Source organism: Hippocampus comes, unplaced genomic scaffold (genome assembly GCF_001891065.2).
Source record: "Hippocampus comes isolate QL1 unplaced genomic scaffold, H_comes_QL1_v1.1 scaffold125, whole genome shotgun sequence".
Taxonomy (NCBI): Eukaryota; Metazoa; Chordata; class Actinopteri; order Syngnathiformes; family Syngnathidae; genus Hippocampus; species Hippocampus comes.
In genome coordinates this window covers 1,173,421-1,197,943 of record NW_017805453.1, presented here as the reverse complement: position 1 = coordinate 1,197,943, position 24,523 = coordinate 1,173,421, and the positions used below count along the sequence as shown (strand labels likewise).

Genomic DNA, 24,523 nt, shown 5'->3' with positions numbered 1-24,523 from the left:
TTGGGGCGGTGTCGGAGCCGTGCGACACCCGGGGAGGCGCTAATGCCACCTTCTTTGATTGATGCGAGTCATTTCCTCGCTGTTGCATGCTCCCAAAAGTGCTGCTTCAAAAACCTCCCACTCGCCTGCGCATGCACGCGCACACACACACACACACACACACACACACACACACACACACACACACACACACACACACACACACACACTCCATATAAACCAAGGATGACCAAACTTTTTCCACTGAGAATCACAGACAGAAAAATGGATGGAAGGCCTCACTTCACCTTTCGATGGTCAACATATTGCTAAGCGGGTAAACATATTTTTAAAAAAAAGTCTAAATTCCAGCTTGCCATGATTGGTGATCAAGTGCTAAATTATTATTATGCATGTGACAGCAGTCAAGTAAATTAAATAGTGAGGGAATACTGTCAGGGAATGTGCGGCAGGCTAATTTAAAAAAAAAAAAAAAAAAAAGTGAAGTTGGCCACAAATGGCGACTGGAATAGAACGTCTTTTTATTCACCCTCGGAAATGAATCAAACTAAAAGGGAATTCAGTTCAGTCATGCACACATTGTGTTTGATTTCATGTCTTTTTTGGTTTTTCTTTTCAGATTTTCAAACTAACACAGCTTCTTATGGTAAGAATGTATGTGTCTTTATTTAGAAAAAAAAAGCCATTGGTATGAAGTCATAAGTAACTGAATTTGTTCCCTATTCTTTTCCTTGCACATCTAAAATGTCGGCTTTTCGTTCTGTCTCCCTCTCTTGGTCACTGTTTACGTTCCTCTGGACGGGTTGAAACTGGGAAACTAAATTCCTTGCGTATTTTCCATATTTGGCCCTTACATAGTAAGTATAGTGGACAACTGCTTAGCACGTCCGCCTCACAGTGCAAAGATGCAGGGTTCGATTCTGGCACCGGCCTTCCTGTGTGGAGTTTGCATGTTCTCCCCGGGCCTGAGTGGGTTTTCTCTGGGTACTCCAGTTTCCTCCCACATTCCAAAAACATGCATGGTAGGCTGATTGAACACTCTAAATTGTCCCCAGGTGTGTGTGTGAGCGCGGATGGTTGTTCGTCTCTGTGTGCCCTGTGATTGGCTGGCAACCAGTTCAGAGTGTGTGCCGCCGACTGCCCGAAGACAGCTGGGATAACGCTCCAGTACATCCGCGACCCTCGTGAGGATAAGCGGATTAGAAAATGGATGTATGGATGATTCTAATGGATGTGTATATTTTTTCATTCCTCAGGTGTATCCAGGAGACCCTACAGTGACCTTGTGGTGGCGGTCATCATTAATATCGTCATCTTGTCCCATTTTAGATTCTAAATTCTTTTTTCTGAATATTGACCATGTTTAGCTTATTTTTTTTCCCTAGGACACGTTATTCAAATGCACCTTATTTGTAAATGCAAACTTTAACAGACGCAAATTGAAGAAATGTGTTGTCCGTCTCTGTAGTTTAGTGTGAACATCAACAAAAATATTGTTGGTATCATATAGGAAGTGATGACAGTACAGAATCACTAATATATATGTAGAAATTAAAGTCACTTGAAGTTTTATTCATGTGGAAACAGTTCATTACATGCATGCAGTCAAAATTCAGCCATTGAAGTGAAAATACTGCGATTGTAAAAAGTGTTTTGAAGAAATGCCAAGAGTGTCGAGTATTTTTAGTAAATTGCAAAAGGTTCTGAATTTCTGTTCCAGCTACAGCTGTTGTAAAATCGCCATATCAATATAGATGTATTGTATTATATACAGTACATGCTTCACAGTAACCAATACATCCATCAATATATTAAAGCGATACAGTAATGTGTAGTCATGTTACAATGAGCTACAGAAGTTGGATAGCTTGTAAACAGGGCTATAGCCAGGGAAAATGTTAACCAAGCTCCAGAGGGGTAAAAGTACAAAGGTTTGAAACTTTAGGATTATATTCGTTAATTATTTTTACAAAAATATTCGATCAAGCTTTTGCCAAAAAATTTGTTATATTTTTTAAAAAAAATTGGGGAAATTATTCTCATGTACAACTTGTGTTCAATCTTCAAATTAAAGTAATATCCCACTTTTGTTTTTTTCCTGTAAATTATTCTAACATAGGTTTTGTTCCTTTGAAAAATAAATGAACTACTCTTAGTGAAGTACAACTTAAAAAAAAAAACGTCACGTACAATTTATTTATTTTTACCAAATCTAAGTAGTGTTGAACTTTAGTTCAGTTTTTCAACGTAATTTAATGTAAAACCTTTGTTTGTTGACTTGCAACTTTGAATAAATGATTCTATGAGACAAACAACGTTTGGTTATTTTCTAAAATAAATAATTCCAAGTAACATACAACTTTTAAAACCCCCCCCGCTCCCAAATTATTTATATGAACTGTACAAGTTTGGGTTGTTTTCCAAAAAACAGTTTTCAGTAACATACACTTTTTATGGTTTATTCTATCTTGTGCTGATTTTTACAAGCAAAACTTTTCTTGTTTCTTCGTCTGTTTATTTATTTTAAATCCCTTAAAATAATGAACAGTGTTAGGCCAGAAAATCATGGTTTTCCAGTTTGGTTTATGTCTCTGTACTTGTAGCTGAAAGAAGCTTCAGGAGTCTTTGCTCTGCTGTGTCATGAAAGCAGAAGACATCCATCCAGAGTCGCGGTTACTACAACATTTACAATGTGAACTGTATTTGTTTGCCGCTTTGCACAACTGGTTAGCCATTTGCATACACAAAAAGTGGGACTTCATCCCGGGCTACGGCCACGCAGTTGAAAGAATGCTTTCATGCAAGAGTTGCATCAGTGCGTGTCCAAGGTGAAAGTTGCAGTAATACACAGGCGACAATGACACATTCATTCAACGATTTAACACGTGTTCGACAAATGGGCCTCTTGTTGGGAGTGAATGACTTTAACACATTAAAATGAGGGAGTTGTGTTTGACATTTTTTTTAAGCTCCCTTGGTTCTCGTTTGTTCATCTTTGGCTCGTTGAAAAATGATCGATCAAGAAGTCGTGATGGCTTTTGGTTGAAGGATTAACAAATGTTACTTTTGAAAGCTGTATTGCAAGGAAAATGTCGACGTCAACTTATCTGAAGGCCGTTTTGGCCGAGCTCATCATACGCAACGGCAACACGGCCTCTGCCCATTCATTGGGTGACGCCGCCATGCGCGCCCACAGCGCCACCTCCTCAGGAGTGGAGTCCATCCAGTCCACCGCCGAGCCGTAACTCCTTCCTGAAGAGAGATTGAATCTTTATAGTAAGATGAATTTCATGATTCAGTACAGTTAAAAGATCTGTTGTTTCCATTCTTCACAATACATACTGGAGGTGGTCACGAAAGACAATACTAACCACAAACTACGACTAGTATAAGTACTACTACCGCCATTATTACTACTGTGACAGGGTAACAACAAATAACAACATGAAGAATACAAATAACTTCCAGATGTGGGCATTCCATCAATCCGTCACTGACGGATGCCCGTTTTTCTGACGAATGAGGACAGACTTCCCAAAAAAAATGTCGGACGAAGCATGGAGGTGGATTTTCGTCTGTGGGTGTGCCAACAGAGCTTTTAGTCCGTCACTAACGGACGCCCATTTCACCGACGACCGATGGAAACACGCCCTTGACTGTCTTGCGTGTGTTTGTCCCAGGGGGTTAAAAACATGGACTTCCAAATGCATGGTTAAAGGTCAATCCATCCATCCATTTTATCCTCACAATGGTCGTGGAGGGTGCTGGAGCCTATCCCAGCCATCTTCGGGCAGTAGGCGGGAGACACCTTGAACCGGTTGCCAGCCAATCGCAGGGCACACAGAGATGAACAACCATACCCCCTCACACACACACACCTGGGGACAATTTAGAGTGTTCAATCAGCCTGCCATGCGTGTTTTTGGAATGTGGGAGGAAACCGGGTACCCGGAGAAAACCCATGCAGGCCCGGGGAGAACATGCAAAGTCCACACAGGAAGGCCGGCGCCGGGATCAAACCTACGACCTCTGCACTGTGAGGTCTATGTGCTAACCACTGGGCCGCCCTAAAGTAAATTTAGAAAATCTTAAATGAAATATTTTTTATGTCACAAGTAATTAAACAAAATAAATTTTTAAAAAAGCATGAAAAAAATATTTGGTATTTCGTACATTCAACAAAGTAATCGTTTTCCTGAAGTGAAAACCCCGGAAATCTGACGCCATTTTGTCAGCATGGTAAATAGCAAAATGTAGTTTCAGTTAGTGTTCGTTTTTTTTGACAAGCGTTTTTAATTTTAGTTTTATTTCGTTCACAAAATAGTTTTTACAATTTTAGTTTAAGTTACGTTGGTAGTTTTTGTTCATCAAAATAACCTCGCCTCTAAGTACTCGATTGTGTTCAACTGCAGTACCCGTGCCAGCTCCGAGCCTGAGTCCGCCCAGCAGGCTGCTGGCCAGCTTGTCCCGGTCCCAGACGCTGAGTTCCACACAGGCCTCGGCGAGGTCCATTTCTCTGATGCCGTCGTATACCATGGTGTGGTTGAACACGGGATCCGCCGTCCTCCTCAGCACACGCGTCTTCTGACGACTCTTGCGGCTAGTGTCGGGCAGCACAAAGCTGGAAACGGCACCAGAAAGGAGTCAATACATTTGGACATCAGCGCTAATGATTTCCAACTTGTGCAGTGCGTACCATTTCACGTAAGGGTCGATGGTGGCTCTGATTAAGGGCAGGCTCTTGCATTCTTTCACCCAGATATGAATCTCTCCGGTGATGGGAGCGTCGTTAGCTAAAGCGAGAAAGGGAGACACTATTTGAACCCTTTCATGCACAAATAATGATAACCTGTAACCTGATAAGCTGTCCACTGTAGTAACCGCTGTCCCCGAAAGGTTTATGTGATACTTAATTGGCCATTTTGTGCAGTAACAAGTGACTATTTTGTCACTAATGAACTTGATCAGGTCACTATTTTTCATGTACAATCGACACCTTTAAATACACATTTTGCCACTTGCTGTCGACTGGAAATGAGATCACACGTGCTTGCTGGAGGGTCAGATAACAACCGATCACGGCTCATGTGACGTTCGCATGCCAAGCCGTGATTGGTCGTTTCCTGAGTAAATGTGATGTCGTTGCCAGTCGACAGCATGTGGCAAAATGCTGAAAATGGCAAATTTTGGATATCATTCGGCAGTTTGAGAAGGGTTGGCAGATTGATCAGTTCCACCCATCACAGTGAACCCCTTATCAGACCCACCCACGACAAAAGAAAAGCCGCATTCCTCTCATCTCCGAAACCATCACTTTTCAGGACCTCCCACCCCCCCAAAAAATTTTGAGCGATTTAACAGTGCATCGTCAAAGATAGGTAGCTGTTGTAAACACTTCAGATTGGTCAACAATTTGTAAAAATAGCAGACCCACATGGGAGACCGAGCAATAGTATAGATGTGGGGAAAAAAAATTTAAATTGACTAAATTTGGACATACGACAATGTCATTTCCAGGAAGCAAGAGGGGGGAAAAAAATCATGATAAAACCTAAATGGACGGGGGAAAAATTTGATGTCTCAATTTAAGGAAAATTTTACTTTTTATGATTATTTTATAATACCTTCACTGTGAATGACCTTGGGCAGGAAGCGTACAGCCACTCTCATCTCTCCTCGCCCACTTGAAGGCGTCAGAGTTCTTCTTGTCTAAAACAGAGGACAAAACAAGCACGAGGCTGCAAGATTCCTGAAAATTGTTGGAGCTACATTAAAAGATTTTCTATTTGTGACGTGTACTTTTGGGTCTCAACACAAGATCGCGCATAAGTACCGGAGAAGGGATCAACGTAAGACCCTGGTCATGAGCACCAAGCGGCTGAAGGGGACTGACTGCATATAGTTTTTTTTTTTTTTTTAAACTGTGTTGTGACCATATGAGTTAGCTTGACATTTTGAGTTAGCTTTCAGACCAGAAATAAAAATTATTTAAAATAATTCTTTTGAAATGGGCAACATTGCAGCTTCCACTGCGTCTGTGGATATACGTGTGCTTGTGTGTGCATTCTACCCTGGCTCTCAGCGGCAAGTCGTTCATGTGGGTGTGGTCAAAGTCCCACTTGGAGAGGTCCGTGTCCACCTCGCCCAAGAAGTTGTTTCGGCCAAACGTGTCATGGTGCCACACAGAGAGAACCAGCGTCTGGGTCCTGAGATACTCGCTGCTCACGCGATACTGAAAAACCATGTGGGTGCAAATGAATGACAATAACAACAACAATGTGCGGTAGATATTAGCACGCTGTGTAGATTAAATATGAGAAAAGCGCGTGTCTGTGTCCACTTACCCTGAGGATCTCATTGAAAGTCGGATTAAGTGTCTTTTTCTTGACAGATGTTTTCTTTTTGCCAAGGTGAATTTTGTCAGGAACAAGGTAACTTTTGACATAGCTGGGAAAAGCACACACACACACAAATTTGGTTGGGAGCTAAAATTCTTTATCACATGAGGAATAGCAGCTGGCTACCATCAGGTACCTATGTCCCCCACCCCCCATTTTGAGCTGCTGTAAAATATTCATTTTCACAGTTGAAAAATACTTTGGTTGTTTTATGTTTTTTTTAATATGTTTAATGTTTTTGAATTTTACTTTAAAAAAAATCTATCTATCCATCCATCCATTTTCTAATCCGCTTAATCCTCACGAGGGTCGGGGGCATGCTGGAGCCTATCCCAGCTGTCTTTGGGCAAGAGGCGGGGGACACCCTGAACTGGTTGCCAGCCAATCGCAAGGCACACATAGACGAGCAACCAGTTGCAGTCACATTCACACCTAGGGACAATTTAGAGTGTTCCATTAACCTGTCATGCATGTTTTTGGAATGCGGGAGGAAACCGCAGTACCCGGAGAAAACCCACCCAGGCACGGGGAGAACAGGCAAACTCCACACAGGAAGGCCGGAGCCGGAATCGAACCCTCCACCTCTGCACTGTGAGGCGGACGTGCTAAGCTGTCGACCATTGTGCCTCCCGAAAAAGTATTTAGTTTCAAATATACAGAGTCGATGACAATTGGAAAATAGTTTGGCTGATGGAGTCGAACGCTGGCATATAGTCAATTGCTTCAAACATGATTTTACTTTGGAGAGCCAAAATCTCGAAAGTTCATAAGGAAGCTCTCTGGGTTTCCATTTAAACTCGTTGGTGATGTGACAATACACATCAAGCGCTATTCTGTTGGCAAATGGGTTTAAAACTTAATTATATTGCCTCATGACATTGCACATGAAAGATAAAAGTTGTTTTTCATTTTTCATTTTCCACTCAAATCCATCAAGACTCCAATGTAATTTGCAACCTGGCCGCAGTGAAGACTTAATTTGGTTTCAGATGATGAGGAGAAATATCCAATCATATGTGATTTTGTCTGGAATGCTGGTGGTTTATAGCTCATGTTGCCAGTTGCGAAACTGCACGACAACCGCTTTTGAATATCGCTGTGGTTGGGACCAATCAAATACAGCCATATACTGTACAATGTGGACCTTAGACTTCCGACTCCTGAGATAAGAGTCTACGTTAAAAGTGCTTCCTCGACAGGACTCACGGGTCTGAGCGGCCTCTCTTGGGGTCCGCTGCCGCCAAGTCTCGGCACTGGGCCACGAAGATGTGGAACTCTCGGAGCTTTTGCACATAGTTGATGGAGAACTGGATGCTCCCTTGCACGTCCACGCTGCCAAAGTCACCGCTCTCCATGGTCATCACACTGCCGCTGAACTGCCAGCCAGCACACACAAGAGAATCTCAGCTCTCTGTATGTGACAATTTCATTTCAAGGGAAGACAAGTTTAAGACAAAATAAAAAAAATAAAAAAATAAAAAAGGGACTGATGCAGACTGGGTGAAATAACATAAGATCATCTTTGCAACCTGTAGTGAGTATGGGTTTTTGGGTGCGTTAGCAGTTTCGTTAGCAACAGTGAACTCTTAGACGTCTGCCCGTGAACATCACATTAGGCAGAACTTGTCGCGTATTTTCCACACTAAAAGGCGCACTGGATTATTAGGCACACATTCAATGAATGGCCTATTTTGTAATTTTTTTCATACATTGGGCGCACGGTATTATAAAACGCAATCTACAATGCGTCCACTAGATGGAGCTACGTTCAAAGAAACACAAACAGAACAATCAGATGTCAGTAAAACGTATTTAATAAAGCAGCGACACAGTTCACTTAACCAACAGCAAGTTATAAGATTGACTGGTTAACGTTGAACTCTCTTGCTGCTGCTCTATTTCCGTGTTCAACTGCGTAACCGATCGCCTTAAGTTTGAACTCTGCGTTGTCAGCATGTCTCGAGCAAGGAGCCATTTTGGGGTCGAAATATTACCTAACGACCATACACAAGGAGTATCGGATTTTAAGGGGCGCTGTGAGCTTTTAAGAAAATGGAAGGCTTTTAGGTGCGCCTTTTAGTGCGGAAAATACGGTAAGTCGCGTAGCATTATAGCAAGCATAGTTAGTGTAAGCGTTTCATGGAGCAGTGAGTGAGACGTACAGATGACACAGAGGCCAAGTCAAAGGAGGAGTCCATCGGGTGGAAAATGTCCTCGTAAATGGGGCTGTCATCCTGCAACATACACGTGGTGCATCATGCATGGAGAGCCATGCATGCAGGGATGTGCAAGGAGCATGCCGACACTGCGCTTCTTTTTACCTCCCTCTGCAAGAACGAGGGGACAGACTTGCTCATCTTCTTTAGGTGCGCCTGGCCTAAAAACAAGCGAGAAGGAGGGAGCGCCGTGGGACCTATGACACAGTAAAACGGTAGAGCAAGCTGAGGAAATTAAACACAAGCCCTAAATATTTACGACATGATTTGAGATTGTTACCGTCACCGATTTGCCTCATGTCAGTCTTCGGCTTTTGTCTTCTCTCTTGTCCTGTCAGAGAGGATTAAGTTATGCAAGTGTAATTAAAGGGAAGAAAAAAAAACTGAGGATGATGTTGATGATGATGATGCTCACTTGGTGATAAAGATCCTGCCAGATCTTCCATACTTTTAGCTAGCCCTTTAGGCCGGGCTTCTGCTCGCCGCAGCGCTTTCCTCACTGGGTTCTCCTCCTCATCATCATTTTTGCCTGGCAATGGTAAAAAGGGGGTGCAAATTTATGACTCGAAGCAGTGATTTCAAAAATAATATAGGACCAGCTTGATTCGATTGTGCTTAGTTCACTGCTAGCTAGCTTGTTCACAGCAGTTGTTTTGACACAAACACTTAAACGGTGCACATACTGTGACGGGATTATGTTAATGCAAGGAAGTCACTCATTTGGATAAAATGAAATGAAATTTAAACTTGAAATGTATTCTCATAGTTTGAGTACATCAATAGAGCAGTGCATCCCCAGGATCATAATGACACTGCCCACCTGTTGATCATCCTCCAGAAAGCAGGTGAAGTGAATAATATCCGACTGTGTTATTAGGAATTGTCAGAGCGAGCGCGGATGAAGTCCTGTGCAGTTTCTTCGATCATACTGTACAAGTAATATCAAGAAATGACCACTGTGCTTAATGTAGTAAACAAACAGAGCGAAAGAAAGAAAATGTTAGCATTACTGGTGTGCCTGAAGAACTTTCCCAACCCTCAAGCCAAACATCAAAGACTGAGTTTTGACAAGAGACTAACCTTGGCAAACAAAGATAACACAGACACGGATACAGTAACGTGTCTTGTGTTTGTTTAACAAATGTTTCATCAGAGATATTGTAGCTTCATTTTCATGACAACTCAGTTTTCATATTGCTTCTCTTATGTTTTTGTCAATTAGAACAGGGGGAAAAAAGAATTGGAAGGCCAGATTGGATTTGTCAAACAAGTACAAAGATGACACACAAACGTTTTGGAATGATCCAAAACACACCAGTTCATCTGTGAAGCATGGTGGAGATCATGGCGTGACTTGGGGTTACATGGATGCTTCTGGAACGGGCACACTAGTCTTTATGGCGATGTAACTCACGATGGCTGTAGCAGAATGAGTTCTAAAGTCTACAAAACTGTTTTGTCTGGTAAATTACAGAAAAATGCATTTAATCAGAAGAATCTTCATCATGCAATAAAGACAATGACTCAAAACACACTACCAACACAATGGGGGGATATATTTTGATTTTCCATGTGGATGTTTTCAGTTAAAACATCCACAATTACAAAGTGATGCTCCCCTAACACATGCATTCATCCAGTATTGGCGGTGGTTGTGACCCGAAATTTTTTCGCTGACAGGGGAGGACTGGAGACTTTGGTTGTGTGGATCGACTTTTTTTATTTTTTTTTTTTAATGAAGCCCCTGTGATCACATCGGGATACAGCCACTATTGGCGATGGCCGACAAATGCCAAAATATTTTTATCATGGATCTTGTTGACTCCCAAGCAAAAGCGTGCGAAAAATTATTGGTTTTCTGGCCTCAATTTTGTTTACAAGCATCTCCAACTCACATTTTGTTAAGTTCCTCTTTTTTTCCATTTGTTACCCATGGCTTAAAAACGCGATTATCTGAGCATGCAGCAAGATCAGTCCCACCGACAAGCACTACTTGTACTAATTTGCATATTCATATGGGGCGTGGAGAGTGAGGAGTCTCCTACTCCAACGATTCTGCATTGATTGAGATGTATGAGAAGAAATTGATTTGATTCATCCGTACATACAGATTAATGCATCTGGATTTTTTTTGTGGGTGCATGCGACTTTTTCTGGATTTGGGTGGTACGCTGTTTTAATATGAAAGCCACGCAAGTCTTTGTACATGAGGCACGTGGAAATGCATTTCAAATGAAGAATGCAACAGTCTGGTGAAGTTAATTTGTCACAGGCTGGATGAAGTTCACACAAGTAAGGGTTATGCCACCAAATATTAAATCTCATTCATTTCAAATTCATCGAATAATGTCCGTTCCCATACTTTTGCTCACTTGAAAAGTGGGCGGCGTCGAACAAAAGGCGCTCCACCCTGAGGTGTTTAAAACCTCTACATGCAAATACCATGAAATAAAAGCTGGACCTCTGAACTGCTCTCTCATATTCATCTTTTAATCTGACACCTAAATGTCTTCAGTACACAACAAGAAAAGGGATTGTCCTCGCCGTTCCAATACTTTTGGAGGAGACTGCACGTGCCTCGTCATTGACAGATGCTTCCCTTCGGCAGGACTTGATAGAATAAGCAGAATAGAACACGGATCGATGGATAACGCTTACATTTAAAAATGTTCCTCGAGTTGGACCAGGATTCGGACGTGCTGGTTATAGGTGACTCGGGATCAGCATCTGTGCTGCTGTTATTTATTGACGCGTGGCACGGACTCATTCTGGTGCTCTTATTGAATCTTCGCTCCTCTGAGGCTGTTGGAGTGCTGGTCCTCATAGGCCCACCAAAACCTTCAAACGCTTCCTCCTCATGTGGCAGGGTACCCGGCTCGTTGGCCAGCCCCAAGTAGTGGTTGTAGTCTCGGGGCACGAAGGCCCTGGCGAGGGGGGTCACGGTTCCATCCGAGGCCTGCTTGATGCTCTGAGCGCGATCGCCGCTCTGCTTCCTGCTTTGGGAGTTGACGGGGCTGACATGGATCTTCAGCGTCGGTTCTTCCGGATCAACGAGTGCAAACATGCTGGAGGCTCGACGCAAAGACCTACCGCGACTGCTGGAATGGCTGAAACTGTCCTTTCTTTTCCTGGGAGAACGAGCTTCCTTAGTTGGAGTTGGTGGTGGTCTTGCGTCTCTTTCTTGCCTGCTTGAGTCTTTCAAGATTTTTTTCGGTTCTTTCGGCAGACCCGACTCTGGTAGGTTCTTTTTGTTGTCGTTGGCTGCAACGTGAGTTGTTTCAACGGAAGACACGTGGAGTGGCTCGGGCTCAGAATCATGTAACTCTTGAGGTTGTGGCGAAATATTGACTTGTCTTTTGAGGCCTTTGGGCTTTGAGTCTGTGGTGGCGTCATCCCAGAACTCTAGCAGACTGCTGAACTGTGCCCGGCTCCTGCCAAGTGTGGGCGACATTTTATCTATTCTCTGATTTCGAGGCAGACCAGTCAAATCACCTCTATTGGAGTCTTCCCCATCACTGCCTGAATTGTTGGCAATGGCCCGCAAGTCAAACTCTGATTTCGTGAACCTCTTGTTCAGCTTTGCACCCCGCATCTCTTTGGGTTTACTACCATTAAACGAGGGCTTGCTTGCCTCCTGCTCCCAGAAAAATTTTAGCTGCTTGATCTTCTCTGCTGTGCTTTCTTGCCGAGGATGCTTTTGTCTTTTGGGGGAATGAGGACTATCTGCGTCTCTAGTTTTGGGTGACTGCACATGGTCTTCGCTGGAATTCCCAGGTGTTGTGCAGATGTTCTCTCCATCGTTTCCACAAGTCTTGAGGTCTGGAAAATGGTGGCTTCGAGACAAATGGATCTTCTCTGACTCTGGACTTGGGGGATCTTTGGACTGGTGAAGCGTTTCTGGTTGACCTAAAGAGACCTGAGACTCTGGACTAGACCGCAGAGTTGATTTTGGTGCTAGTTGCTCAACAAACAAAAGCTCAACGTCTGAACCTTTTCTCTCCGCTACTTGGGGATTAGCAGTCATACAATCAGGGTTCCCCAGGTCAAAACTCTCCAACTCTTGGTCATGTTTCAATCCCACATGCTGACTTCCATTCACCACATTTGCAACGTAGGTTACCTTATCATTGAATACGCCAGAATGAATGTTTGGCGTCTTCTCGTTTCCTTCTCTTGTCACGGCGTTGTCTCCGGGTGTTGTGGATGTCATGGTTTGGGGGTATTTGTTAGTGTTCTCCCCAAATGATTTCATTTCAGAGGTGTCGTGGTTTTCTCCGTCAACATTTTTCGCATCGATCAACATCTCGTTGGCCGGTCCTTCTGACTGACCTGTCGTCATTTCAACTGATTCCTTCTCCCGAATACTTGCAACATCTTTCTTTGAGATCTTCTCGCTTCCCAGCACATGCGTCTCACGGTTTCTGACCGGGTTCCTTGAGACCTCTGGCCGAACTTTGCCGTTCAGCCAATCGCTGCTGTCAGTGCTGCGGTTAAACCAGTCGAGCACTTTTGAGATGGAATCCTCATCGTTGCCTGTGGGACTGGAGATCTGCGTGGTCAACTTGAATGAGCGTTTCTGTTGAGACCTCTTCTGATGGGAGGGCTCAATAAAGTTGATGTCATAGGATATTGGAGGGTCTAAAAGTAAAGAAAATAACCCGTAAGAGGAACATGAGCTCTCGTAGGAAGGTAGCATCTGCCTTTCCCTAACACAGGCTGCAAGTCTTAAGAGACAACACATTTTCGTTCATTGACTAATGACCGCACAGATCAAGACTTACCGGCAGTTCTTCGCCATTCTGGCTCCTTCACCGAAGATATCACACTGCTGCCAATCACTGGATCAGAATCCTGCATTCTTCCTACGGTCAGACGCTCTCGGTGGGTGGAACTGTCTTCGATCATCTGTGCCGTGTCTCCGTCAAGTAATGCGTCACCTCTAGTACATGTGATGAATAAATGAATAGTCTTTTTAAAGCCATATGTACAATGGTGTTTAAAAATCTAAACATACGTGTATGGCAAAATGAAGCCAGCAAAGTCTGCGCTAGCAACAGGTGTGATAACCAATAACCATCAGGACTTCAGCCAATCAGAAGACAGAAGCGAGTCAGTTCCACAAAGGGTGCAATAGCAGCAGCAAATGTTAGTTTTTAGTAGCTTTACGCACATTTTACATGTGGACAGATTAGATTAGATGCTGTCTTGTTGCCAACGAGGGTTGTAAAGTATTAGCATCATGGAAAAGAATACTATAACTTCTTTTTGTGGGATTTTTTTTCCCACTGAATAAATGCATTTGAATTGAAGGCTGGATGTTCCTATTTTATCTATACTTTTAAATTTTGGTCTGATACTATTTAGAAGAAAAAATAATAATTTCTTACGAAGTAGAAGTTAAAGAAAACATCCTTACCAGTGGGACATGGACATGATGTCATGCTACATTGGCTGCCACCTCATCAAATGTGAAATTACACAACCGTGTAAATCTTTTCTGTCTTTTGTAAGCTTGTAAGAGTTCTGCAAATGTGCCTCTGAGTGGGTCATTCGGAATTTTCTCTCTGTGATCCACCATCTTCAAGCAACAGTCAGAGTACACAGTCGTTCTATCATGTCAAATTCAAAAGGTAAGCAGAGCTGCAGTGCGAGCACAGATTAGCATTCGTCAAAGGCGTTGTCAGTGTGCGCTTCGGATAAAAAGCACTCAAATGTTTGGCAAGGTTATCGACGCGAGTCAGGTGGTATTCACGATTTGTCCACTGCATGCACCACATGCACAGATCTGCTACACTAAATGTCAAGTGTAATTCAGCAGCTTGGTGATGAAGTGCTGACTCCATGAGCGAAAATACAGTGGATTCTTTTACGATGTTATGAGTGCTGGATTTTTTTTTTTCCACACTCAGGGCCCATAGAAGCACTTGCTGTGTCATAATAGGGAGGTTTCCACTTACCTGTCAGCTGTAACCAAAGATGGCTTTCTGCCTCCCTCCAGACTGGAATGAGATAAAACCTGAGAACCGTCACATAGGAGCTGCTGAGGAATCTCTATAGAAGCAGACGAGTGGGTCGACCCAGCGACTTCACCCATGGATCGGGTGGAGCTTCCATTTGAGCCCTGATTGAGGCTTCGTCTAAGGGCGGGCAGGAACCCGACCGAAACCAACCGAAGGTCAGGGGCTGTGCCGCTGCTGCCCGACACGCTTGAGGTTCGTTTCGAGATGCATGTCCTCTTTTTGGGGATGGGCCTGAACCCTGCAGAGGAGCCCTCAGATGTCATGGAGGTCCCCGATGTTTGACTGCTCCCACCATGTTGCTGACGCATCAGGGGGGAGGTAGCCTCTAAGGAAGGAGAAATACCATTTGGAAACATTGCGTTGGGATTGGTATAACTGAATAATTTTTGCTCACCTGTCTCAGAGAGCCGTTCGGCTGGCTCGACTACAATGAGGGAAGGTCGATTGAAAGGGTTGTGTCTTGTCTGGAAGGGAAAACAAACACAGTAGGACCAACAAGAAAATTACTGTAGAAAACATCCTGACGCACAAGGAGCAAATGTTTATTTTTCCAAAACAAACATGCCTACCATTCTTGGAGAATGGACTGCTGACGTCATATCGTCTTTCTTTGCACAACTACAGAGAAAATAAAATAAATATATTAAGCATGAACAATTTAAAAGTGAACGTATCACAGAAAATTGACTTTAAAATAAGCAGTTAGGTCTCTGGCGTAGTTGTCCAACCACCATGTGACTTGGAAAAGCACAGGCCTGGCTACGGTACATCATGATGGTCCCCATAGATGAAAGTGCATGCAAGAGACCTGTGTGAGAGGATTGTCTCAAGGGTACTAATTTTATTTGTACTTTAAAGACCCTAATGAGCTTGGTCATCGGTAGATGGAAGAAGTTTGAGAAACCACCAGGACTCTTCTGAGCACAAGGCTGGACAAAAAAAAAAAAAGTCAAATATTTACTGAGTCAAGAAAGCACAATGAACGATCTCTTGGAAGTGCCACATTTTGAACCCAAAAAGTCAACGTCCCCTCCAAAAGATTTCACAAGGAATCAATAAACTTTATCCAATTTAGATCCAACCAAAAATCATCACAATATCAGAAAACATTGCATTCCCTTTCATGGAATTACAAGTGCCAAAATGAGTAGCCATTTCTCTTTCAGGGGCAATGACGCAAAGAGTTTTATTGCGTTAAACACTTTGCTTGACACGCACGCCACAGGAGAACACTGGAACTCATGGACTTACAGTACAGTATTCAGAGCACCCGTGCAGGCTACCGGCCTCGTAAAAAGTCACATATTCCTTCTTGGCGCACCTTTGTTTACATGCGGCAAGTCACAAGACAAACACACACGGACTCATTACCACACACAGGTAGTGTGGGGGAAGCTTCAAGCAGAGGAATTATTCTTTGTTTGAGACTTTAAGAGATTTCCACATGGGAAAACTCACAAGACAATGAGAAATAAATTGTTACATACATTAAGAGGAAAAAAAAGTAGTGTGTTGAAAAAGAGCTGCAGTAGTAGTAGTAATGTTGCTTTTTGGAGAGAAAGTTTTACTGTTCCCAGAATAAAGTCATGCTGTTTTGAGACAAGTTCACACTTTGACGGGAAAAATTTTGGAATCCTACAAAAAAAAAAAAATAATTGTATTTTTTTGATAGTTAAGTTGAAAGAATAAAAGGCCTAGTTGTTTTGGTTACAGTAAAAAATGTCATGTTAAGACAAATAAAAGAGGTGACAATAACAAAAGTTGTATTTTTTTTTTTTAAAAGACGTCAACATTTTCACACAATGGATTTGAATGTTTCTATTAAAATGACCATTTTCTCCGCTCACTTCCAAGTTTTGACTCCTATCGATTCCGCCTTAGCAACCCATGTCCAGGAAAACTAATATTTGTGTCGACTGTTGTCAAAGTGTAAATTCAAAGAAGAGGAAGTGTACTTTAATTCCAGTGGCATGTCCAAACATCTGGCAGGTTTCTGTGGTGCCTCCACATCACAACTCGGACTGCTGGCTGCTCTCAGTCTTTCCGATCTATAAGATCCCTCTGCAACAGGACGAAAACATATGAAGCCTCTGTAAGGGATTATCAGACACACTTCAGGGTGAGGGAGTCTTGCCATCTCCTCTATGTCGAACTATTCACAATATCCACTCGATGCATCCTCCTCATCCACAGGGTACATTGAATTATTTCGATGTTTTTTTTTTAAAGACAAATACGAGGGAAAAAAAAAACTAGATGTTTTGAGGTGCATCCATCTGCACCTACCTGAAGCGCTCCTCTGCTTCATGGAGGCCAGGATGATTTCGGAGCCATGGATCTTGTCCATATGTCTGCGAGACTTGGCTTCGTAGAACCACTGGCCTGTCAGGTACTTCAGCTTGGAGTCTGATGATGAACCTTGGCTCAGGATGCTCTCCAGCTTCCTGGTGGCGACGGCGGGGGAATACTTTAATTCATGCATTATCAATTTCAATGATACATAGCACAGAGAATATTAATGTATTCACACACACACACACACACACACACACACACACACACACACACACACACAACCACCAAACCACACACACACACACACACACACACACTAATGAATAATATGTTTTTGGTAATGTCATCACATACTAGCATTGTGACAATATAAGAACAGATTTTGAAAACCTTCATGGAGACCTTTAAGATGAGGTGTGGATGGGTGCCACTTGATTTTTGGGCATGTTTTTTTTGGGGGGGGGGGTTGTCGAGCATGGTGAGATTACCAAGCAAAAACCGCAAAAACAACAAAAAATTATAGTCAGAATCATCATACGTTGGTAACAAGATAATTACAGAATTAGGAAGCCCTCATAAGAGACCTTTTGTATGTCTTATGACTCCCTGTGGTTTGCCGTCAAGTGTTTCTGTTTGTTATCGGTCAACTTGTTGTAGTTTCATTTCAAGCCAATGGAATTTTAGTTTGGTCACTACACCGCCATCTGAGAACATGACGACAACATGACAGATCTGGAAAGCCTCCATCAAAACCTTTAACCCTTTCATGCACCCCGTCACCCGATAACACGATAAGGTGTCCACTGTAGTAACCGCTGGCCCTGAAAGGGTTAACATGGGTTAAGACTCAATGTGGTTTGTTGCCATTCTTTTTATCTTCGGTTGAAAATTCTTTTAACAATTCTTTTCCGAAATCTACTGATAAAATATTCAACAAGACAATCTGAGAACATTTGCAAAGTGTAGAGGGGACATTTCTGCACTGTGCTCTAGTCCCCGAATGGGTTGAGAAGTTCCAATAATCCTGATCGCATTTTAAGAGTAACGTATCTCCACACATAACTTCAAGAGGCCCTTTATCACACGTTAATCCTCTTCACTCCGAGTCAAACGTACACGGGCTCGTTCGTCGCAGATACCCGACACTAAACTTTAAACTTTCTACGAAGCCGCTTTTTCCTCCCACGAGCAACAAAGCTACGTGCCGACAGAAATGTGATGATTCAATAAGAATCAGCACATGATTGGGATGGGGGGAAAGAGGCAAACATCTCCATCGAGTGGAAATCGAATCAACAAAAGACGGTGTCATGTGATGAAAAGGCAGGGCAATTATTATGGGATGTTGTCATAATCCTCTTACACGCACGCACGCACATTGAGAGACTCCGCTGGCCAGCCGACTCCACTTAAATCCTGATGAAGAGCATATTGTCTGCTCGCATTCTTCACCGACGCTTGTCTTAAAAAGGCTTTCAAGTTGGGTGCTCGATGAACTTTGAACCCCATTTGGAGTAAAAAACATTCCAAGGCCACAACATTCGGTACACCTGCACGGATCCAATGCTGTATCAAACTAGACCTCGAGTTTTAAACCTTTCAGGGACAGCGGTTACCACAGTGGACAGCTGATCATGTTATCAGGTTACAGGCTGCATGAAAGGGTTGATTACCATAGTAATTTACCATTCATAATCTATTAGAAATATGCTTCTTAAAGTCACAATTGTCATGCATATCACTCATTTCCTCAAGCATTAAAGGATGAACTATTTGGATTTGTTTTTTTTTAATTCAGTTCTCCAAAATGGGAGAACATGGTGGAAAATTTCTCAGCAATTAAATTCCAAAAGTAAAACTTACTGTATATTCAGTTGTTGTCAAACGTCTTACACCAAGTAGCCCCCCCCCCACCCCCAAAAAAGAATGCTCGGCTCTCAAGAGTTCCACCATAGTGACCTAAAAACGGCTGAAAATCGAACTTCTGATCAAAAACATTTGCAGTTCTCAACATTAACACTGATTAAATATAGGAAAATGTAAACCTGTCCTGTAATAATGATGCGGTTGAAATGTGTTGCACACCAGTTTAATAAATTCTTCTTAAATAAACATTTAAAAACAGTTTTAAAAAAATATTTCATGGAAATATTTTCGTCTTTAAAGTGAAACACAGTTCTTTTATCGTGGAGGTCCAATTGGGTCCATTAAGGCAGTGGTTCTTAAACTGGGGTCCCCGGACGCCTTGGGGCGACCCCAGTTTGAGAACCATCGCAAAAAATAAAAATAAAAAAAGATTCCAATCAAAAGTGTACTTAATACATGTGCTGTATTGGATTTGAAAAAATGTAAACCTACTGGAACATTTTGCACAGTTTGAACATGTAATTCAGTGATTCTTTCCCGTATTACTTGAGGGAGCCACGGGCCACGCCTTGACAATCACTGATTGAGCTTGACAACACACAGAGCAAAATAAAGCTAAAAAACAAACAAACGCACAATGTCAAGAAATTGACAATTTAAGAAACAATTAAAATGAATTTGAACATAGAAATTAGGAAGTGTCAAGCTGAACAGCATTTTCCGACACATTTAAAGGAGAAGTCAACTCCAAAATGTTCTTGACGATAGGATGTTCAATGTGCCCCCAACTACAGTAGTCTAAACAGTGCATTGTGAGGAACATTACATTTGTGAAATTTGATTTAAGCAGCAAAATCCATCCGTCTCAGGGGGCGGCCATTTTGCCACTTGCTGTCGACAGAAAATGACATCACAGTTGCTCAGGGCTCAGGTAACGACCAATCGTGGCTCAGCTTGCAAACGTCACATGACTAAACCCAGAAAAAAAGGTGAGCTGTGATTGCTCGTTACCAGAGTCCTTCAGCACAATGATGCCATTTTCAGTCGACACCAAGTAGCAAAATGGCCGACCCTTGAGATGGATAAAAACGGGTGGATTTTGCTGCTTGATTCATATTCCACAAACACAATTGTAGTCATGTTGCCATGTTTAGACTAGCCTGGGTGCATTTAACATATTGCTTACATTTTTGACTTGACTTTCCCCTTAATCTGTATAAGCTATAAGCTTTATTCTTTGAATTGAACTACTGGGAAAAAAATGACTTTTCTCCCAAATTCTGAAATTTGAGATGCACTTAACAGAAGCTTGCATTCAAAATGAGTCAACCTAAATGAAAGTTTGATAACTTTCATTTAGACAGATAGATAAACATGAGTTGTGCTTGGCTTTTTCAGTTGTACTTGTTTTACTCTTAAGTCTGGCACCAGAAAGCAGGTGTACCTAATCCTGTGGCCAGTGCACGGGTGCTTTGCCACCTCCCCCTTAGCTGTGACTGGCTATTAAAGGCAATGTTTGACATTCTTGTGTGTACCAGACCGTGAGCCCACGTGTTCATGAACGGAATTCTTCATGTCACATTCCCAGCCACCACCTTATTATCGTGTTAGTCTATCCCAGGGGTCTTGAACAAAAGGCTGGCGGGCCGTGAAAAGCTCAAAAGGAAGGTTTCAAAAGCATCCTAATGCTGGCAGTATATGATGATGAACCTGATTCTCTGCTCCTCGGCCTGCTTGAGTTGGGCGTCCCTCCTCAGCACGGTCATAATGACGCCATGCTCCTCCTCCGTCAGGAAGCTCAGGTCGATCATCCTTCCGTGTCGTCCTTCTCTCCCTCCGACAGTGGGAGACAGATTGGAAAACACCTGGAGAAGCACGGGCAGAGAAGTTGATAAGACACATGTTTGGACTCCTGCTATTTTGTTTTGTGTATTTTCGGGTTTTGCTGATACATTCCCCTCTTGCAAGGGTTTTCTGTACATGTTTCGTTTTCCTGGCTTTTTTAGCCAGCAATTTCTGGTTCTATTTTGACCTTCGTTTTTTTTCCTTAAATATTTTTTGTGACGGGCTTGATTTGTATCTGCGTTTGTGGGACCCCATCACCATTTAGTTCATCCACGAACTGTGTCAACCAGAGACATTTTACAACGGTCACTTAATTTGATTTCTTCAGCAAACATGTCAACTTACTAACATGTCACACACTAAAATGTGCTTTGATTTCCTCATTCATTTGTATTTCTTTGGCTGATAAGCAATCAATGATATCATTGACATTTGAGCTTTTTCAACAATTTTAAGCAGCACTAGATGAAACCAAGAACAGTGAACAAGCATAGCACACTTCCAGTTCTTCTAGTACATGACAAATGAGGCTTTGTGAAGAGCTGCCAGCCACTAAATGTACTTGCTGACTTACTCTTCATGCCGATTGGCAAGCCAGGTAAATTGCAGATGAATTTCAAACATACCAAAATGTCAACTTTGACACTCAGACTGAAGTTTCAGTGCAAGTGTAATTGAACATTATTTTTGTATTTTTTCACAGTGAACACAAATGAGGAAAAAGAGCTTTTGCGTGCGTGTGTGTGTGTTTCTACATTCAGACACAAAAGCCTTCTCGCTCCGGTGAAGCTACTGGTGTATTTCTATTTCATTTATCCATGCCTGGCTGCGGATAGAGCCCGGTTTAGGATCTTTTTCAAATATTTGCACTGACAAGAACATTTGAATATGTCATTTCAGGCAAGATATGGTGGAGTGCACACATGAGGTGTCAGAAAGACAGATATGAAAAGAATATTTGTTGAAGGAAATGAAATAGATAACTGAGAAACAAAATCAAAATGTATTAGTTTATGTAAGAATATTTCATATAATTTAACCAAAATGTTTCTTTATATTGTGTTGATTGTATTTTAAATTGGCTAAATAAAGATAATTATATAACACATTTTAAAAACTATTTTGTAGTTTGCTTATTTCCTGAAGATACCCAATTCATTAAATTTAGGCAAATAAAAAAAAGACATAAAAGAAAAATATTTTGTCTACATTAAATACAAAATGAAATAAATTTTAAATCAATCTTTATTACGATTTGTATTTAATCAATATACTCACGTAAGTCCACAACGTAAGATCCAATGCGGGAGCTGTGTCCTTATTTTTAAATTCTGCCTCCACAAGGACTAAGCTAATTTTTCATTTAGGATTATTATTTTAAAAAAATGAATACTTTTTAGGAACGTTTTATATTTTTATCGACATTTATGAAAAAGTTACAGACTAAAATATTCTGAAATTCCTTTATTGGTTCACTTGGCACTTGCTACCCAATTAGCTGTGTCGTAAATGTTGCATTTACAATGACAATAATGCCCACTTTCGTATTAAGGTGAAATTTAACAATATTCATTGTTTTGGTGCCCTGTGAGGGACGGCGCTGCCTACTGAGGGCAGTTTCTAATATTTTGGTTAGGAACAGCTCTGAGTGCACTGTAAATATTGAATATGTCTCCTACCTTGAAGCTTTGGTTTGCCTCTTGGGAGTGCAAAAAAGCAATTCAGCCACCGCTGGTCCGCCGCTTCTGCTTGGATGAACTGAAAACCTTGAGTGTGCAGCTAAGAGAAGGGGCAGGACTCACTCGAAATGGGTTGGACCAACGTGAATATGTGCAGGCAGACCACCTCCTCACTCAAACACAAGTGTGGCTTACAGCTGGTGACGGCACTAGTAACGGCTCATTTAAAAAAAAAATTGCGATCAAATAGTGTACCTGTTGTAATAGCAACTGGTGGCCTGCAGGTGTCGTCAGTGTTTACCAAAAGGGCGTGTAAAACACCTGCACCTGTTTGGCAACTTTTTCAGTTGGGTTGTCGTCCTTATGCATAATACCCAACACACACACAAAAAATATTTTAAACATCGCTCGATCGTTCGACAGACACACTCACACATAAAACCCAATTCCAATGATGTTGGGACGCTGTGTTAAACATAAAAACAGAATACAATGATTTGAAAATCATCCATCCATCCATTTTCGGATCGACTTTATCCTCACAAGGGTCGCAGGGCGTGCTGGAGCCTATCCTGGGTGTCTTCAGGCAATAGGCGGGGCACACCCTGAACCGGTTGCCAGACAATCGCCGGGCACACAGACAAACAACCATACGCACTCACACTCACACATAGGGACAATTTAGTGTGTTCCATTAACCTGCCATGCATGTTTTTGGAATGTGGGAGGAAACTGGAGTACCCAGAGAAAACCCACGCAGGCACGGGGAGAACATGCAAACTCCACACAGGAAGGCTGGAGTCGGAATTGAATCCTGCACCTCTGCACTGTGATGCCGACACGCTAAGCAGTCAACTACCGGGCCGTCAATTAGCAAATTATGTTCAATTCAATTTGTTTGGAACCTTTCAGCATTAATGGTGCCTTCATAGATGTGCAACTTCCCCATGCCATTGGCAGTAACACAGGCCTATCCCATCACATTTTGCATCCACAACAGTCCGGGTGATTTTTTTCCCCTTTGGACAGAAGACACGACACCCACAATTGGGGGGAGAAAAAAATAAATTGTGGACTCATCAGACCAAACAACACTTTGCCACTTTGCATCATTCATTCATTTTCCGATCCGCTTTATCCTCACAAGGGTCACGGGGGCCTATCCCAGCCGTCTACGGGCAGTCGGCGAGGGACACCCTGAACTGGGGAGAACATGCAAACTCCACACAGGGAGGCCGAAGCGGGGATTGAACCCACAACCTCTGCACTGTGAGGTTGACGCGGTAACCACTGGACCACCGGGCTGCCCACTTTGCATCAGTCCATCTTAAATGAGTTCGCGCCCAGAGAGGGCGGCGGTGTTTCCAGGTGGGTGGTAATAAATGGCTTTTGCTTTGAATAATAGCATTTTGAGTTACACTTAAGGATGAAGCGCCGAACTGTATTTACTCACAGTGGTTTTCTGAAGTTTTCCTGAGCTCAGGTGGTGATATGCTTTATGCAGCGATGTCGGTTATTGATGAGGGGCCGCCTGATGGGACAAAATTCACGGGCATTTAGTGTTGGTTTTCGGCCTTGACGCTTACATGCAGTGATTTCTCCAGATTCTCTGAACCTATGATATTAAGGACCATAGAAAATGAAATCCCTACATTCCCTTGCAATTGTACGTTAAGGAACATTGTTCATTTACAGTATTTTCTCACGCAGTTGTTCACAAAGTGGTGTCACCCTTCTTTACTTGTGAGCTACTGAACATTTCAGTGAAGCTCCTTTTACACCCAATCATGGCACTCACCTGTTCCCAATTAGCCTGTTCACCTGTGGGATGTTCCAAAGAGGTGTTTGATGAGCATTCCTCAACTTTCTAACTTTGCCACTTGTCCCAGATTTTCTGGAATGTGTTACAGCCAAAAAATAAGTTACAGATCATTTGCTGAAAACAAATTCTTCAGTTTGAACATTATACAAAATAATCCTAGAACAAATAGCTATAGATAATAGTAAGGTCCCCCCAACCCTGAGTAGTACAAACCTATAAATTACGATAAAAATCACATCTAATCAGTACAACTGTCAAGGGAACAATTTCAAGCAGAAATTAACTTTTTTTGTATGAACTACAGTATATTTACTTTTGTTTTTGTTTTTTTAGATAAACCCATCATGGGATTCTTTTTTTGTTCCAGTAACTTAAATTTGGT

At 42.3% G+C, this 24,523-nt stretch overlaps 2 protein-coding genes across 6 annotated transcripts in view; both read right to left on the bottom strand.

Annotated features, from left to right (window-relative positions):
- LOC109518418 (synaptotagmin-like protein 2) overlaps positions 1 to 304 on the bottom strand; it is a 10,256-nt gene extending 9,952 nt beyond the window's left edge. Inside the window, exon 1 of the mRNA XM_019874234.1 lies at positions 288 to 304. Within this exon, the coding sequence (XP_019729793.1) occupies positions 288 to 304 (17 nt within the window). The remainder of the gene's footprint in view (positions 1 to 287) is intronic.
- A 1,244-nt stretch (positions 305 to 1,548) lies between these two features.
- Positions 1,549 to 22,656, bottom strand: sytl2b (synaptotagmin-like 2b). 5 transcript variants are annotated; one of them, XM_019874393.1, is made up of 20 exons: positions 22,320 to 22,654; positions 20,506 to 20,660; positions 16,921 to 17,078; positions 16,590 to 16,695; positions 15,204 to 15,252; positions 15,029 to 15,098; positions 14,572 to 14,959; positions 13,396 to 13,553; positions 11,273 to 13,252; positions 9,030 to 9,143; positions 8,895 to 8,945; positions 8,720 to 8,811; positions 8,561 to 8,632; positions 7,605 to 7,774; positions 6,345 to 6,447; positions 6,071 to 6,232; positions 5,625 to 5,709; positions 4,697 to 4,793; positions 4,416 to 4,621; positions 1,549 to 3,252 (listed from the first exon to the last, which is right to left on the bottom strand). In XM_019874393.1, the coding sequence occupies exons 2-20, from the start codon at positions 20,604 to 20,606 to the stop codon at positions 3,104 to 3,106; spliced, it is 4,311 nt and encodes a 1,436-aa protein (XP_019729952.1). In that variant the 5' UTR covers positions 20,607 to 20,660; positions 22,320 to 22,654; the 3' UTR covers positions 1,549 to 3,103. The 5 variants fall into 5 exon arrangements, with proteins under 5 accessions (XP_019729952.1, XP_019729950.1, XP_019729951.1 ...); XM_019874391.1 differs by having other exon boundaries at positions 14,572 to 15,098; positions 22,320 to 22,655; XM_019874392.1 differs by having other exon boundaries at positions 8,901 to 8,945; positions 14,572 to 15,098; positions 22,320 to 22,655.
- Between the last annotated feature and the right edge of the window lie 1,867 nt (positions 22,657 to 24,523).